Here is a 16,247-nt window from a genome sequence, read left to right as displayed (position 1 = left end):
CTGTATGATCTGATTGGTGCTTTTTAAATAATTTGAACCAAAAAGCTTTTTTGCCAGTGGGCCAGTCTTTTTTAGCAACCCCTAAAATTGGTGAAATGGTAACAATAGGTTCATGAGGTATTGTTCCTCCCCTCTCTAGCCATTCTTTGTAGACCTTCTATTTAGGCTTAACTAAATATACAGAGTATTCATTTGACCAAAACATTTGTTTTGATTAGGTGTCATCTGTGCTCCGTTCCAGTCCTGGACTGGCGTAATACTGGTGTTGTTAATGATGGATCCATCTTTATCCATCTTCCTGTTAAGTGCTTTCCATAGTATCAGAACTACAAAAAGAATATGTGAATTTCTCTAGAGCTGGTGGATGGCACTGTGCCGTGGCTCAGTGCTTTTTCAAGATGTCTTGTTTGCTCTAGGTTATTTCATCAGTTGGATGCTAATCCTGTAATGAATATTTCTGAATTGGTCCAAATCTGCTCCAGGACAGTTGTTTCTGTGACAGTTACTAAGTCAATTTATCTTTCACAGGTTTGTCAGGGTTTGTCGTGTACAGAGAAAGATAGATACTACTTCTGTCTATCTGTTATGCTTATCTTCTTACAGAGTATTCCTGACACTAGTGCTGGAATGCTTCAAGGTTTGAAGTTCAAAAGTATTTCCAAAGGACTAATGAGATAGGTAAACTGCTGAATCTGTAGTTGACTTGTTGATGGGAACAACTCATATTGGAAGAGCTTTTATTGAAAAAGTTTATGAGCTGTGTTTGCCTTCCCCAAAGAAGACATCTGAGTTTCTTGTGAAGCAGCATCTGATCTGCTGGAGTTTAGGCCTTTAAGACTGTGAACCACTTTGTGTTTGATATTTTTGGTTCTTTTTAAGTTTTTTTTTGAGTAGTTTTAACACCTCTAGACAAAATCACAGAACTAGAGAGAAAGAATTACCCCCCACAGAGCAAAAAGGAGACACAGTTGAGGAGGGTATTGTGCTGAAAAGCAGTAGCTACCATCTTAAGAAACCTAATTTCTCTCTGTCCCCCTTCCCCACATGGTGTTACTGCTTCACGTTTTAAAATTACATTAAAACTGTGGGTTATGAGTACAGAAGTTCAGGATGGCTTCAGAACCATCTCAAGAGTTCATTCAGCAGGAATGGAGCAAACAGCCGCGTTGGTGGTCTTGCCAGCAGCTCCAGTGTAAGATGTCCACTCTTGTGAGTCCCAGTGTAGGCATTGCTTAATGTTCTAATGTTTTGTTGGAAATAGCTGTTACCTGTGTAAGAACTTTCTTATTCTTTAAGAGTTAATGAGAAAGAAGCGTATTTTTAAGCCTTCAGAGTAGCATAGTACTTCTATGTTGAACTCCTCTTGGGTTTGGTTTAAGAAAAACAGTGATAACTTTTGGGAGGAAGAGACCAGAATTAAGTTAAGTTTCTAGACACTGTATTTTAGCTCAATACCATCTCTTCTATTTCTTCTCCTGTTCTGGAGGAGTAATTCCTTCCTTCCAGTTTGTACTTTTGCCAAGAGGTGTCAAAACTGCTTAAAAAAAAAAAGCTTTAAAAAAGCTTGAATTTGATTAATATAGAGAAACAAGACTTTGCCTGACTGATAATAAAACTGATAAATGACATTTGAATTACTTGTAGCAGTAATTTATTACATAAAATATCTTTTATTTGACATGCGATTAGTTGCTGGAAGCATCACTCAATCTGACTAGTTTAAACATGCTCTAAAATGAACCCCCAGTAAAAAACCCGGGCTGTCTGCTGTTGGCGTTATGAAATATTCTAACCCAGCAGTGAGGACAAAAATCTGACTTTAAATATTTAAATGATTAATTGGGTTTGTTGTGGTTTTTTTTTTTTTTTTTTTTTACCTTTCTAACCCCTATAATTACAAGCAAACTCAGGGGAGTTTCTGAGCTAGGTGTGCAAAGCTGCACACTTATCATCCAGGTATTGTCTGTGTTCTTCCCCATGGTATTTATGGTCTCCATTTATGAGGTTTTGTGCAGATTTTACACCTGCTTAAAAGTCATCTCCAGTGACTATTTTTCTTGCCATTTGGATCTTCTTCTCCCACCCCTGTGTCTTCATTATGTGGGAAGCTGTAGAATACAGACTGTTTTCTCTTACAATTAAAAATGGTAACTAGAATCCAACTCTTTTTTTTTTTTTTTTTCTCCCCAAGTCCTTTCTGTGGGTTCACTCTTCGCTCTTGGAAAATCACCTCTTCCAGCCTCGGTTTCTACAGTTTTAAACGTGGATACTAGTGAGGCTGACCTTACTTGGATGCACAAGGCCTAATTAATTGATGTCAGGAAAGTTAATTCTGAGATGAATAGGGATCTTAAAAATATTGTTTACTCTGGAATGGCAAGTTACAGTTGCTGCTGTGAAAATTAAATATACTTACAGAAAACATGGACTTGGAGCTGGAGGAAGTTTCTGCGTCCCTTCCATTTACCTTTTGAGGATCTCTTATGTAGAATTGCTTGTTACTTCCCCAGTATGTAGTGTGTGTCTTTCAGGAGGATTTCAGTGCCTAAACTGAAGAGTAACTGGGCTATTAGTGCTTTTTGACTTTCTCTGAATTTTGTTCCAGTTCTACAAGGGGGGGAATTGAGGATATGCAAAGAAGTCAGTGAGAGCACTGAGGTTATATGAGAAACTTCTAACCTTCTCTCCACCCCACGATTTAGATTAGAGTATGGCCGAGAAAAAGGAAGATTGAATGTGGATTTTAGGCAGAGCTGTGACATTCTTCATAACATTGTAAAGTTGATGTGGTCAATGCAGAGCCTTTACCACGTCCCTCCCTCCCTCACTTTTCCTCACCACCCCCCTCACTTTTCTTTTGCCACAAGACAGAATTATTTCACACATCTCTAAAACGAGTAAAATGGCATTTCAGCTTCTTGTCTTTATAGACTCTCTGAACTTTAGGAAAGATCATTCTGGTCCCTTTTCATTAATAATGAAAACCAGGGGGCAATAAAATGTTCCTAGCTCAAGTATTACAGAACGGCGGGAGAGATGAGTGGGGTGAGAGGGCAGAGCGGACAGGGTCCTACCGGTGCCTCTCCGGTCTACTCGGAGGTCACCGCAGCTGGGAGGTAGTTGGGGACAACCAGTCAAGGGCTGCCATGGACAGGGCACAGTGGGACCGTCAGAGCCTCTGAGATTAATTAACCCTTTACAATAGGCAGCTCAGCCTGGAATGAGTTGCATTGTCATAGAGGGATGTTTTCAGTCGGAGAACTGGACAACCAAGAGACTTCAGATACCAGAAATGACAGTGGGAGCAGAGTAAGGAGGGGAAAGTGGGATGGATGACTGGGGGTTGCAGCAAGATTAGCTAGGGATCATTTTAAATCCTGACATGTACACAGCCAGATACTGCAGCTTAGCTGACGTGTGTTAACTCGTTAAGTTAAAAAGTTATGATAATTTGATCATGTGCCTCAGCTCCAAAACTGCAACTGCAGCAACCCAAAATACTGCTGGTGACACTATTCACCAGTTCTGACAGAGCAGCTTTAATTTGTTCAGATTTCTAGCCAGTGCATAATTTGAGGAACTATGTCCTAAAACGTAGCAAGAAGCTTTGAGTGCCAGTATTTCAGAGCCAGTGCCTGTCTGTTGAGCCTGAGGGCTGGGATTAGGAGTACCTCTTGCAATGAAATGCCTGTAGAGGATCTCAGCAACAGGGAAAACAGCAGTAGGTGAGCAGAACAGAAAGGAGAGATGCTTCCAGCCATTTCAGACAGTTAAGCCTCCCTTTGAAAGCCTAAATTGAAACTTTGGAGGACAGAATGCATTTCCGAGACATTGTAGGTCACATGTAGATTTGGATCTGTCTGTTTGGAGACTGCACACCGGCCTCCACCTCATCAGTTCTGCCTACATCCTGCCACTGAACTTTAGGAAAGATCACTCGGCATCCTCTTTATTATTAAAGAAAACCGGGGGCAGTACAGGATTCGTTAAGGGAACTGCGAGGGAGGTGAAAGGATAAAGCTGGTGGAAAACTACAGGTATCTCTTGATACTGCTTGAAGGAGCAGAGCACACCATATCTTTGCTTTGCTCTGTAGAGTCTCTAAGCTTCTGTGCAGAATTGTGTGTTAAATATCTCAAGCTTTTATCTACTTCTTTACCTCTCTTTGTAAATATTTAATTGTGTATTTTCTCTCTGCTGTTTATGTGTGCTTTGGTCCCTGTTCGTAATTCCGATTTGAAAGACACTGGATCCTTCCTTATTGAAATGGTCACTCATTGCTGACACAGTGTTCATAAACCAATTTATTGCCCTGGTAGATTTATCTTCTTTCTCAAAACACTTTTCTTTCTTTTTTTCTGCACTTTTCTGGGTCTCTGGCTCTGTCCCCATGTTCAAGAATTACGATAGCAGAGAACAATTGTTATTCAAGTAGTCAGTTAACCTTAGCTGGTACCAACACCACACACAGTTATCTGGGGAAAGCACACCTGGGTTCAGAGTGCCTTCTGCAAGGAAAGAGTAGGGCAAAGCAGCTTGATGGAACTTATTTTAATTGCTGCTATGATTTGTCTCCTTTTGACACTTTGTGCAAGACCAGTGTCAAGGCTAGAGATCTGGACAGATGTTTCGGTGTCCTAGGGCCAGAAGCCTGCACACTGTACCTGAGGGACTAACAGCACCTTAATGCCCCCTGCTCAGTAAATCTGTGCCTGCTAAGAAGCAGCAGAACTGGCATTATTCATTGCTCTTTTCTCTGATAAAACGGGTGTATGAAAATACTGTCACCTGCAGTTCTGACTATGATTATTTCTTGATTTTGGCCTTTAGGTCCACCTGGCTCCAGATGGCGAGATTATGGGGCTTTGGCTATCATAATGGCAGGAATTGCCTTTGGATTCCACCAGCTCTACAAGGTAATATCTCCCTTCCTACTCTTATATTGTACTCTTGAAGAGCAATGTTATGCTGCTTGTGTCCAAGCAATCATGTTGATTCCCAGTTGGTGAAGCATCTATGTTCTTACTGACATTGCTATTGGTATATTTGAGAAACGTAGACACTTAACATGAAAATGCAGAGTCAAAAAGTGGCAAGCAAATGAAACTGGTTTTTAGCAGTGGATCCCAAACTGCTAGAAACAAGGTAATTTTCATTGCTTAAATATATATTTGGGAATTTTTTAAGTTGGGCAAACTGACCACAGTTCAGTAAAGGGATTCTCCCAGCATTGGCCAGCAGACATTACCGTCATAGCCGCAGTCTAATGATTTGTCCACTGGTAATCCTGCACCACTGGTAGGAAAGAATCTTTGACCAATCAGAACATTGAAAATAATGTGTTAATTTCCAAGTCTGCCTTACATCCTGTAGTTCTGCTCCAATGTGCTTAGAATAAGGTAAAGCAAGCATGTGTCTGCTTGTGTATTGTAGAGACAGCAACCCCTTGTTATTTCTTGTGCAATGTTTCTCCAATTGCCCGTATTCTTTCACTCTGGATTTGCTTTCCAGCAATGTGGTAAGTGACATTAGATAATGTCTTGGGTAAACAATCATATTCTGTGGCTACATAGAAAGACGTGAAGGGTTCAGGTCAACACGGCAGTGTAAAGAGCTTCGGTCCGGTAGTAGTCATGTTTTATTTTTGAAAAAAGAACAGAAATGAAGATTTAACGAGAGGTTGATGGTTTTCATATTTGTTTGTTCTTAACAATTAGTGCCTTGTTTAGTAAAATCTATTTTAGAAATAAAAGTATTGGCCTTCTAGTTTAAAACTAGTTTTCTTATCCTGCCTTATCATTAATTTTCTGGGTCTCAGGCTGAGAGAGAGAGGCCAGATTAAGCAACGTGTTCCATCTCTGCAAGTAAAGTTACAGGACTTAAGAGAATGCCTTTTTATTGCGATATGTTGTCCCTATGTTTTTATATTGAAGTAGTTATGCCAACCTTATTGATCTTTTCATTTTTGCAAAGAGCAGTGGGGCTGGTAAGTGTCCAGAGAGATGTTAAGACATCAGTTGCTGGGCCATGCAGACCTGAACATATCGCTGTTACTAAATGACACATATCTAACACATATTGATGATTTACATAATTTTTTTGTCATAAGGTCACTGATGCTGTTAATGTATCCTCCTGCTGTGTTCTTCGTTTACAGACGTTGCTCTGCTGTCTCTCCAAACCTCATAAGGCATATTGTGTGCCTAGCAGAGACCCATATTCTTTTATAGGAGTGAGACATCTTTGGAAACAGTTGATAAATTCCCTCTGCCCTTCATAGGATTTTGAGGGAGTTTGCAAATAGTCATTTTTGTATGAAAGAGAGGATGCTAGCATACAACATAGTTGTCCATGTGTGTTCTGTGAAGATTGAGAGAACTGTGTATGAGAGTCATCAAAAACTACTTGCTTTTCAGGATGTCTTGAGTACGTGCCCATGTGCTTTGTGAGGGTAAGAGCACTTTGTGAGTACAGTGACACTGAAATCTTAAACCAGTGTTAACTGTAAAAGAAGGCTGTCCTACACGTATCGGTTTGGATAATCAGCTCTGTCTCAGAAACCATCCTGTTCATATGTCCCTGCAGTGGGTGTGCATGGATCAAAAGCCAGGATGAAAAACAATTGATAGGCACTATCAGGGCTGTTTTCACATCCTAGACCATCCTTCTCTCTCGTTTTTTTTGCCTGATATGTTGTTCTTGCACGTGCCCTTGTTAAAGTACATACTCAGGTCATAGGAGCAGTGCTGCAGGAGGATCCATGGTAGTTAAAGGAGAGTTGTGACCTATTAGATCCAGTCCATCCTCTGCCAGGGCAGAATGAGGTGGATTTCACGGCTGCGTGCAGTGTCCCTGAACTGCCTCCCTTCCTCTTCTAGCTTGGTTCTCGCTTCCTTGAGCCCTGGTTCCTTAGTTCTGTTCCCTGTGCTCCAGATCTCTGCTTTTCCCTCCATGACTTGTAACCCTTCCCCTGCCAAGGTTCAAAAGATTTTATAATACCTCTCATTCCCTGACTTGTTCTTCCACTGACAGGACCTTTCTCCTCCTCTTCCCACTTCTGCATTTCTTGCCTTGCAGATGTAGCTCAGATGTTGCGACACATCAGGCAGTTCACATTCGAGAGTGTAAGATCTGAAATTGTACACTATATGAGACGGGTGTTTCTCCCAGGAAACCTTATTTAGAGTTAGGATCTGTTTTTAGCACCCCCAAAAAGGTAACCATGGAACTCATATCTTCTCTTCTGCAGTTTCTTTTAACATCTGCTGTAGAGGGAATTTCATTTCTCAGCCAGATGTGTGGATAAATGATCACTGGCTCTGTGATAAAGGCTGAGGTTTGGGTGGTGGGCTTTGAGAATGTTTCAGGTGGATTAGAAAGATCACTTTGCATATCCCTATTTCCTAAAAAAGTTCCTGTACTCCATGCAGAAATACCTGCTTCCTCTCATTATGGGAGGCAAAGAAGACAGGAAACAACTTCAGAGGATTGAGTCAAACATTTCTGAGATGAGTGGCAGTGTGACACAGACAGGTAAAGATTAATGACTCCATCAATTCACCCCTCAAAGCCTTTCTCCCTGTATCCTCCATTCTGCCAAGACCCCCACCCTTTTCTTTCCCTCCATCTCCACTTTATGTGGTGACTTCATTTATCTGCTCTGAGAATCTGTTCACATTTGCAAATGAAGCCGCCGTCATTTCGGTTTAATTTGAAATTGCTTGTTTACTGTCGGCGCGGCCTCAATTAATTATGTTTTTACGGAAAGGCTCCCAACCTCAGAATATTAATAAGGGGAATAAAATGACAGCCTTTCGGAGGGCTGTAAAGTTCATTTTTAATTTCTGCTTCTCTGATGTTTTCAGGGGCTTTTTTTTTGGTGTTTTCCCCCCACCTTCCGTCTGAAAATCCGAGGAAGGGTCAGGAGAGTCTGTAATTACTGTGCCTCCCTGACCTTAGCCACCTTCTCTGTTATTGACTCTATAGGGTGTCTGTTCATTACCCAATGCCCTAATGATGGTCTGGATTAGCTGTTACCTGTCACACCAATAGAGTTTTTAATTTTATTTTATTTTATCAGCTTGTTTACTGCCTGGAAGCTTTGAATAAAGTACCAAAGTAGAAGAAGTTCTCTCACAGCTGGAGCTGGAGTCCAGCAGAAGTTCTTCAGTGTTTGCTGGGGTTTAGGAGGGGAATACAGGGTGTTCTTCTGAAATAAAAGGAGAAAAGCGTGAAGTATATTCAGTTGGTGGCATGGAAAAAAGTATGATTTTCAGCAGTAGGTTTGTTAAAGATGTTGAGGTTGAAGGAGCTGGTGGGTTGAGAGTGGGAGGATGCTAATTACACTTTTTAGTGGAGGGTGAGAAGAAAAGTGTCCTTCATTTCTCATGATACCCTAAGGTCAATCCTGAGACCAGCCTCTTCCTGAATTGGAGCTAGCCCCAGCGTTTGCCTGCGTGAGGCCCAAGATAGATAAATGATACAAACATTGTGTAAGTTCAGGGAGATGTACAAATCATAAACCAATATAATTAGAAGGGAGAGGTTTTGGACGGATATACTGTGGGCTATAGACATCTATACAATGGAAAGATAAACTAGAAATACTGGAGGTTAGATGCAGTGCAGGTAGATTGCCCGTAGTGCAGATAAATCATATGGATTAAAGTGAGCAGGCGGGCGTAGATAAATTAAATATAGTAGGAATAGAGGCATCTTTGTAGCTAGACAGCAGGAAGGACGTGTGTGAGTGCGTGTATGTGCATGTATCTCAGTTTAACACTCTCCTGCTTTTTCCTCCACAGTGACTCAGTTACAGACAACTTTAGCAGCTGTCCAGGAACTGCTAATCCAGCAACAACAGAAAATCCAAGAGCTTACCCAAGAACTGGCTGCTTCTAAGGTATCCAATTCCAACTATTCATCTTTAGAACATCACTGTCTTCTTTGGAACATGCATGGCTTCTTTTGTGGGCATATGGAAAGCACCTTGTTAGATTCACAATCCAGCCTTCAGCTCTGTCATATCTCCAGCCAATTTTTCTGCATCTGACTTCTCCCTAGGTTGTCTGTTTAAGGCGTTGGATATTAATTGCATTACTCAATGAAATATATCTGACTTCTGAGAGGGCTTTGCTGTGTAACTTTATATGCAGCCTATGTGTCTGAGGCCTCAGACCTGTTCTCAGCTCTGTGTCTTCTGCACTGCCTTTGAGATTAAATAATTGTGCTGTAGTCCACTGACCAAAAGAGGTAAAGGCCAGTTGCGCAGAGGTTATATTTGTGTGTAATATGTAATTTTGCATGTTTATATTTCTCCTCTACCATTGTACATTTTCAAAACAATGACTTAATCCTGTTCAGCCAAGCACATATATGAGGTACCGTGTTTGAGTCACTTGTTCAGATCCAGGCCAGGTAATGGCCAAACATTCTTACTCTTTGGTTCCTTGTTTCAATGATCTTGGTCATCTCAGTGTTAACTGGTGGCCCCATCACAGCCACCTTAGTGACGCACTGTGGCCCGTAGAATCATAGAATGGTTAGAGTTGGAAGGGACCTTAAAGATCAAAGGGATCTTTAAAGGATCCGTTTGAAGGATCCTTTAAAGGATTAAGGGACCTTAAAGACCATTCCCCTTGACTCCTGAGGACCCTAGCAATAAAACCATCAGTTCTGACTAGTTTGTATTGTTACATGTGTAACTACAAGTAACTACTTTTAACCAAAATTGATTTTCTTTCTGGCAATGAGAATTAGTGCTTTTCATCTCCAAAGTACTTTGCAGACATTGGCCTAAGCATTCTATCAGCCAGTAAGTGTTGGTTACACCTGAGGTGGGATGGATTCGAACCAGTCACATAGAGATGAAGTCTTCCTTTCACTCACAAACTTGTGATTATTCAGGGTCCAGTCATCTTGCAGTATTCTCTGTACAGGGAGAGATTTTTCTTGTTGATGTGAAATCCCTTAGACAATGCTGACAGTCTTTTATCTACATGATAAAACAGTTGTCTTCTCCCCTTACCTATACTTTAATCTCGTACAAACCTTTGATGGTGTGTAACTGGTGGACCACAGCTGACTGTGTGGTGTGCACACTGTACAGTAGGAATCCCTCAGTGGCACAGCTGTAAACCAAACCATGAAAGCCAGTTTATGGTCACAACACTCTACTTCAATTTTCCTTGGGAACTGTGGCCTGTCAGTGGCCTGGAGCCAGTCCGGAAATTGGAAAACTGTTTTCAGGTCTTAAGTGTTAAGATTAAGACCACATGTTGAGCTTTAAGAAGGAAAAAGGGCATAAGAGCCTTGGTGGTTTAGAGAGTCTTGAAGAAGTTTTTCCTCCCCTCTCTCTACCCCCTGCACTGAAATGGTAGCACACATTGTTATGATATCTAAACCTCATGTGTACAAAGAAAAACTTGGGCAACCCCACAAACCAGAGAATAAAAGCTGTGTTTTCTCAGCTGTAATGTAAGTTTTTATATCTGCTTTTCAAACTCCTACTGGCATGCTGTAAAAAATTAAAAAGAGGGACTTTAAGTAATTAAAAAACATACATAAAAATTCAAGGCTTGAATTTTCTACAACTGTTTTTTAAAGAGACTGGCTAAAAAGCCCCAGATGTCAGATTTTATTTCTAAATCCTAGGCATCTGGCACCATATGTGTTTTGGAAATCTGAGTCCTTTGCAGGCCAGTGAGTGGAAATCACTCCCTTGTTAATGTGCTGCTGTAACTTTCAAGGTCTTGGAAAGCCAGAACAGTGGCTCCTGGATTCTTGCTGTCTGAGGGCTGGGAGTGTGAATCCCAAGGGAACGCATCTGTGTATATCACAGCTACTACAGGCTGAGCCTCTCCCAGCTCACTGGGTTCACAGCCCAGAAGTCACTGTGACGAGTGCTGGCTGTGAAGGTGTTCAGGGTTACTCAGCACTAGCTGAAGTCAGTCTGAAAAATAATAACAACCCGTTCTGGCTGCGTCTAGTAGGAACTGCTGAGGAGGAGTTTTGTGTTATTCCAGTTTGGCTTCCTTTGTAAGGGGATTTATTAGGAGTATCTCTGGAGGGATGCTGACAAGTTAGTTCATTCCTAATGGCTTTTAGCAGAAATTACTGTGGGAAATGCTAGACATGAGTGTTCTCTGGTCCCATACTCAGCCCATCGCTACAGGAGTTGCTAGAGTGATACGATGGGGTGACCATAGGCCATGATCTCTCTTTCAGAATGTTCCTGCCATTTCTCAGGTTCCCAAAAGGGTTAAAAGAAAGATTGCCAAAAGTTCTCCTTAGTTGTTACCTTACTCTAATTTCTCCTATAGCAATTCTGATGCAGTGCCAACAGCAGCTGGACAGGCTTCCATGAGTTACTGATCATCTTTCCCCACCAAGCTGCATTCATTGCCTTGAAATATCCAAGAGACAGTGCCGAGTCCAGCTGCTTCCTGGAGATACAATCCAGTAACTCAAGCATAGCTCTAATTCTTCAGATCTAGTACGGAAAATGTTTGCAATTTTCCAGGACTGATTTATCAGCCCACCTCTAAACACCACAAGAGCGTAGATAACCTATGGTTTATTTCATGATTTAGGAGAAATGAACAAATGGTTTTAAAATAGTTGTTAATACATAATACTTGAATCTGTTGCTTCAGCTAAGCGCAGTCACAAGAAGGAGTAAAGAACCTGATTCAGTGCAACTCCCTCTGCCTTTCAGAATCCTAGTTCTAGTTCTCCTTCTCTAGAAGTCATTCATTAGGTCAGTGTCAAATGACTTAGTTTACCTCTTTGTGTATTGTTCTCTGTTTGATATGTTGGTGGAAGCCATCCTATGTAGACCTAGCTTTGTGTTGGCCTCCTTATCAAAAAAAGAAAGATCCCCTTGAGATGCTTCAGCAATGGCTGTGCATGGTGTGTTGGAGGCAAGGTTAATTAGTCCCCCAAATGGAAAGCAATATTTGAATAGTCTTAGCACCTTGAGACAATTATTATGTCTGATCGTTGCGGGGATCCATTCAGGTCCTTTTTTTATTGTGGAAGTTGTTTTGCGCAGATCTGAGATATTTTAAATGATAGAACTTATGTATGTTATCCTCAGGGCTCCAGATTCCCAGATGGAAGGAGAAGGAGGATAATGTAGAAAAAAGTTACGTTTGTGAACTATCTCCCAATTCATACCTTGATCTTTATGTCTTCTTTTTCACATTCCAGGCCACAACTTCCACCAACTGGATTCTGGAGTCACAGAATATTAATGAATTGAAATCTGAGATCTACTCGTTAAAAGGACTTCTCCTGAACCGGTATGGATGGAATATGTGAGCAGATTATTGTGTGGGGAAAGGGATGCCTTCTGGGATTCTCTCAGTCATGGAGAGGAAAGGCATTTCCAACAGGAACTAGCTCTATATCCTGTTACTGCTATTTTAATAACACCGCTTTGCACTCCACTATCACTTTCTATTTGCAGGTCTCAAAATGCTTTTCAAGCTTGCCTTAAATCACAGAGCGTTTTGGGTAATTAATAAGATTTTTCCTTATTGTTTACGATAGAGGAATTCTCTGCCATTCACCACAGTCAGGATGCCTCTCACCTCGTTTGAGGTATTGACTGTATGTGCACCTGCATCGTTACAGAGAGTCACTTCTGGGTACAGTTCAGCTGCTCTGTTCATGGGTAGGTCATAACCAGGATTAAAAGAATGGCACTTCAGCAGAGCCTGTTTCTCTCCATTAGCTAGCTCAGGTGCAGACATCTTGTAACGCAGTAGATGTCTGAAATGAGGTGATATAAATCCCAGCCTGTGGGACAGTCGTAAGAACAGAGATCAGACCTCAGTTCTTGAGGAAATTCTTTTTTTCTAAGTGCATTGCTTAGATAGCTTTTCAGCTATTGATCCTTTCACTCTCACTCCCTTGCCGCCTTCTACGTGGAACTAAGTCTTATCAAGTCATCTGTTTCCTAAGAGATGGACTTCAAAGATCAGTGTAAGATTGGACTAGACATGTTCTGGATCTCGGCAAGTGGGCTTTTCAGAAGTCTGAAAAGTGTATTGTCTTTAATATCCTTTTAAATTCTCTCTACACCTTCCATTCCTCCCAGGAGTCACAGTAGAAAGCTCTGGAGGATTGAGGACACATATGACGTTACTGTCTGTTAAGTTGGGTTGTACTAGGGTCGCTGCTGGGGAGAGAGCATTACTTAATGACACCTCTTCAGCAATGGAAAAGTTGCAGCTAGGGGATGAGTGTGTCTTGGAAAAAAGAAAACTTTTTGGGGGGTTGTTTTTTAACAAAAAGCCCAATGTTTCTGCAATGAGGAGGCAGCAGCAACACCAGAGCCAAGAAATGTTGTTGGAAGTTTATGATACTGGTTGAATAATGCAGACATTGGCTTACTGCACTCACAGGAGATGGAGGTTAGATCAGCAGAGGTTCTTTGCTGGCTGGTGGTGTCAGCAGGACAAGAGAAGTGAGAGCAACTACTGTTCCTAGTTCAGTGTAAGAAAATGTAACCTGCTGTGTTTGAGTGCTCACTGTAGGAGAGCAGCCAGCTTTTATCTGCTCTGGTCTTGTCTGTGGCACTAGCCAGCTCACCTGAGGGGCATGAGGACTCCCTGCCACGCAGCATCCATTTCAGAGCTTGATCTGATACCTCTTCATACTCCCACTTTTCACATACACAGGCAAAGATGCATGGGGAGTACTAGATCAGACATGCTTTTTGCTTTGCTCTTCCTGATGGATGACTTTCTGAGGGCACCAGTGCTCCCCACTGCACTTGTCCTTGTCCTGTTTGGTACTTGGGCATTAGCCAGCCACTATCAAATCCTTAAAGCGCACCTGGAAAGGACTCGAGGACAGAGCAGCCAGCTTTCTCAGCTGGTGCAAGTTAGTATGATTCCATTCAAGTCAGAGAAGCTGAACCAGTTTGCCGCAGCCAGGACCTGGCCCAAACATGTAAAGTGCATGCTGGGACTAGGAGATAGGCTCTGGACTGTAATGAGCCAGAATGCAATAGCTGTGTATCACAGTGGAGGTGAGAGCCAGGTGGTGTAATTCCTTGGCTCAGGCACAAGGACCCAGTGTGTCTTGACTTCTTGCTCCACTGGGAATTTTCTTTACCAATTGATTACTGATTGTTTTATAAAGGGACACCCATGTCTTTCCACAGGCAGCATTCCTGAGTGCTAGCTTACTCTGTGAAATTGGCCAAACCAGGTAATTTTAGTACTTCAGGTTGCCCAGCTGTAATATTTTCATTGGGTGCTTGTAAAGCACTTTGAGATTCTGGCTGAAGAAGTGAAGTGGCCTTAGTTTTGTTCATTTATGGCAAAGGAGACTTGCAGTTTCAGTCCTGCTTTTCAAATACGATTCTCTCCAATGATAAGCCCTCAGTGTTTTTAATAAAAGCCCCTTTCTCTCCTTTTCTTCCCCTCTTCCCCTCCCCCAAGGAGGCAGTTCCCTCCCTCCCCTTCGGCTCCTAAGATCCCTTCATGGCAGATCCCAGTGAAGCCAAGCTCACCCTCCAACCCTGTTGTTGCAAACCATAATAGCAGCAGTGACATCTCGCCTGTCAGCAATGAGTCTACCACCTCATCACCAGTCAAGGAGAACCACAGCCCTGAGGGTTCCAAGGTCAGCTGCCATCTGCTGAGCACAGAGGAGGGCAACCAGGCAGTGATCGACGTCAAGAGCCAAGTGCGGATGGAGGTGCAGGGTGAGGAGGAGAAAAGGGAAACCAAAAGGAACGAAGAGGAGGAAGAGGACGATGATGATGATGATGTTAGCCATGTGGATGAGGAGGAATGTTTGGGTGTCCAGACTGAGGACCGGCGAGGAGGGGATGGTCAGATTAATGAGCAAGTGGAAAAGCTACGAAGACCTGAGGGGGCCAGCAACGAGAATGAGATTGACTAAAGCACCCTGGCTTCTACTGCTGCTGCTGTACATCTTCCCTAGCCTCCTGCACTGTCCCCGGTGCCTCTCCCATTTTGTGGAGAGAAGTGCCACCATCCCCTCCAGTGATTCTCCCATGACTGACCTTGAGAAGGGTCATGATTGCCTAGTGAGCAAGGTGGGCCCTCTTTCACCACAGGGCTTTGCAGCGTTGCAGTGGCTTTTTCTCCCCTCCCAGACCCACATTCTCCCCATGAGCTGGGGTCACTGCCTAGGCTGGAAGACCAATCGCCTTACCATACACCACAACTCTTACAAAACACCATCTTTCCTGAAACAGCCTCTTTGCTGCATCCTAGAATCCTTCTATCCAATTTGAGAAACAAATCTGTCCTGAGTTCTTTGATTTCACAAGCCTTTAATCCCCACGTAAGGCCCAAACCAGTTCTCCGTTTCCCAAAATAACCCTCTATTTTATTTCTCAAACTACTTGATATTCTGTTGCCAAAAAAAAGAACGTTTTAACCCTGAATTCCTCACCAGATCTCAGTCTTGGCTCTTCCAAGCCTTATGTCAAGCCTCAAACTCCTGAAACTACCTAGCATCTAGAAACACTAAATTTCTGTGGGGTCCAAAGAACACTATTTCCACGCCACATGCTGACATCAAAGTGGCCTCTTGCTAGGGACCAAGTCCAGGTTTCATGGCCACGGTAAAATCCATGAGAACAGGTGGCTTTGTTACTGATTGCTCCCCAGTAAAAGAAGGCTTTAAAAGAAGTTGACCCCACTCATCCCAGTTATTACCCTTCCTCCTACAAAGACAAGAAGCTCACCTCGCATTTTGACATCTTACATTTTATTTATAGCTGCCCTGAATCAATGAATGAATGAGGTGAATTCAGATGCTGAAACAGTTGGTTAATTCTGAATCTTTGCAATGGTTCTTAGCCTGTTTTTCTCCCTAAATGACGAGAAAACATCTTAAATGATCAGCTGAGACCTGCACCTACCCAGTGACAGGCACCTGCAGCCTTTACAGAAGAGAGAACAGTTCCAGCTCTGAGGTACACCACTGGCCCTTCTTGCCCAGTCCAGCCTTTTTTTTTTTTGCCCCATTGGGGCTATACACAAATTAATCCAGTGAATTTTGAAACCTCATTTGCAGCATTGTGTTCTCAGCTGGTAAAATGGTGGTGTCCAATGATATTATTCACTGCATCAGAGCCTCTTAGCAGAGCAATTCTTGTAACAACTGAGTCTCACTGTCCTCACCAAGCAAGTGTGCTTGTCTGTGTGATCATGTATAGATTTCAAATATAAAATACGATTGTATATAATTGTAATAAA

The 16,247-nt window shown here is 42.3% G+C and overlaps 1 protein-coding gene across 1 annotated transcript in view; it reads left to right on the top strand.

The window, feature by feature from the left end:
* The window catches only part of PEX14 (peroxisomal biogenesis factor 14), a 76,424-nt gene extending 60,177 nt beyond the window's left edge, over nucleotides 1-16,247 (top strand). The window contains exons 5-9 of the mRNA XM_086625596.1: nucleotides 4,831-4,916; nucleotides 7,431-7,533; nucleotides 8,805-8,902; nucleotides 12,211-12,302; nucleotides 14,454-16,247. Coding sequence (XP_086481722.1) covers nucleotides 4,831-4,916; nucleotides 7,431-7,533; nucleotides 8,805-8,902; nucleotides 12,211-12,302; nucleotides 14,454-14,919 — 845 coding nt within the window. The 3' untranslated portion in view covers nucleotides 14,920-16,247. The remainder of the gene's footprint in view (nucleotides 1-4,830; nucleotides 4,917-7,430; nucleotides 7,534-8,804; nucleotides 8,903-12,210; nucleotides 12,303-14,453) is intronic.

This window comes from Tauraco erythrolophus, chromosome 23 (genome assembly GCF_009769465.1).
Source record: "Tauraco erythrolophus isolate bTauEry1 chromosome 23, bTauEry1.pri, whole genome shotgun sequence".
Taxonomy (NCBI): domain Eukaryota; kingdom Metazoa; phylum Chordata; class Aves; order Musophagiformes; family Musophagidae; genus Tauraco; species Tauraco erythrolophus.
Note: the sequence above shows the minus strand (reverse complement) of the source record. Positions and strands in the feature narration are given on the sequence as shown.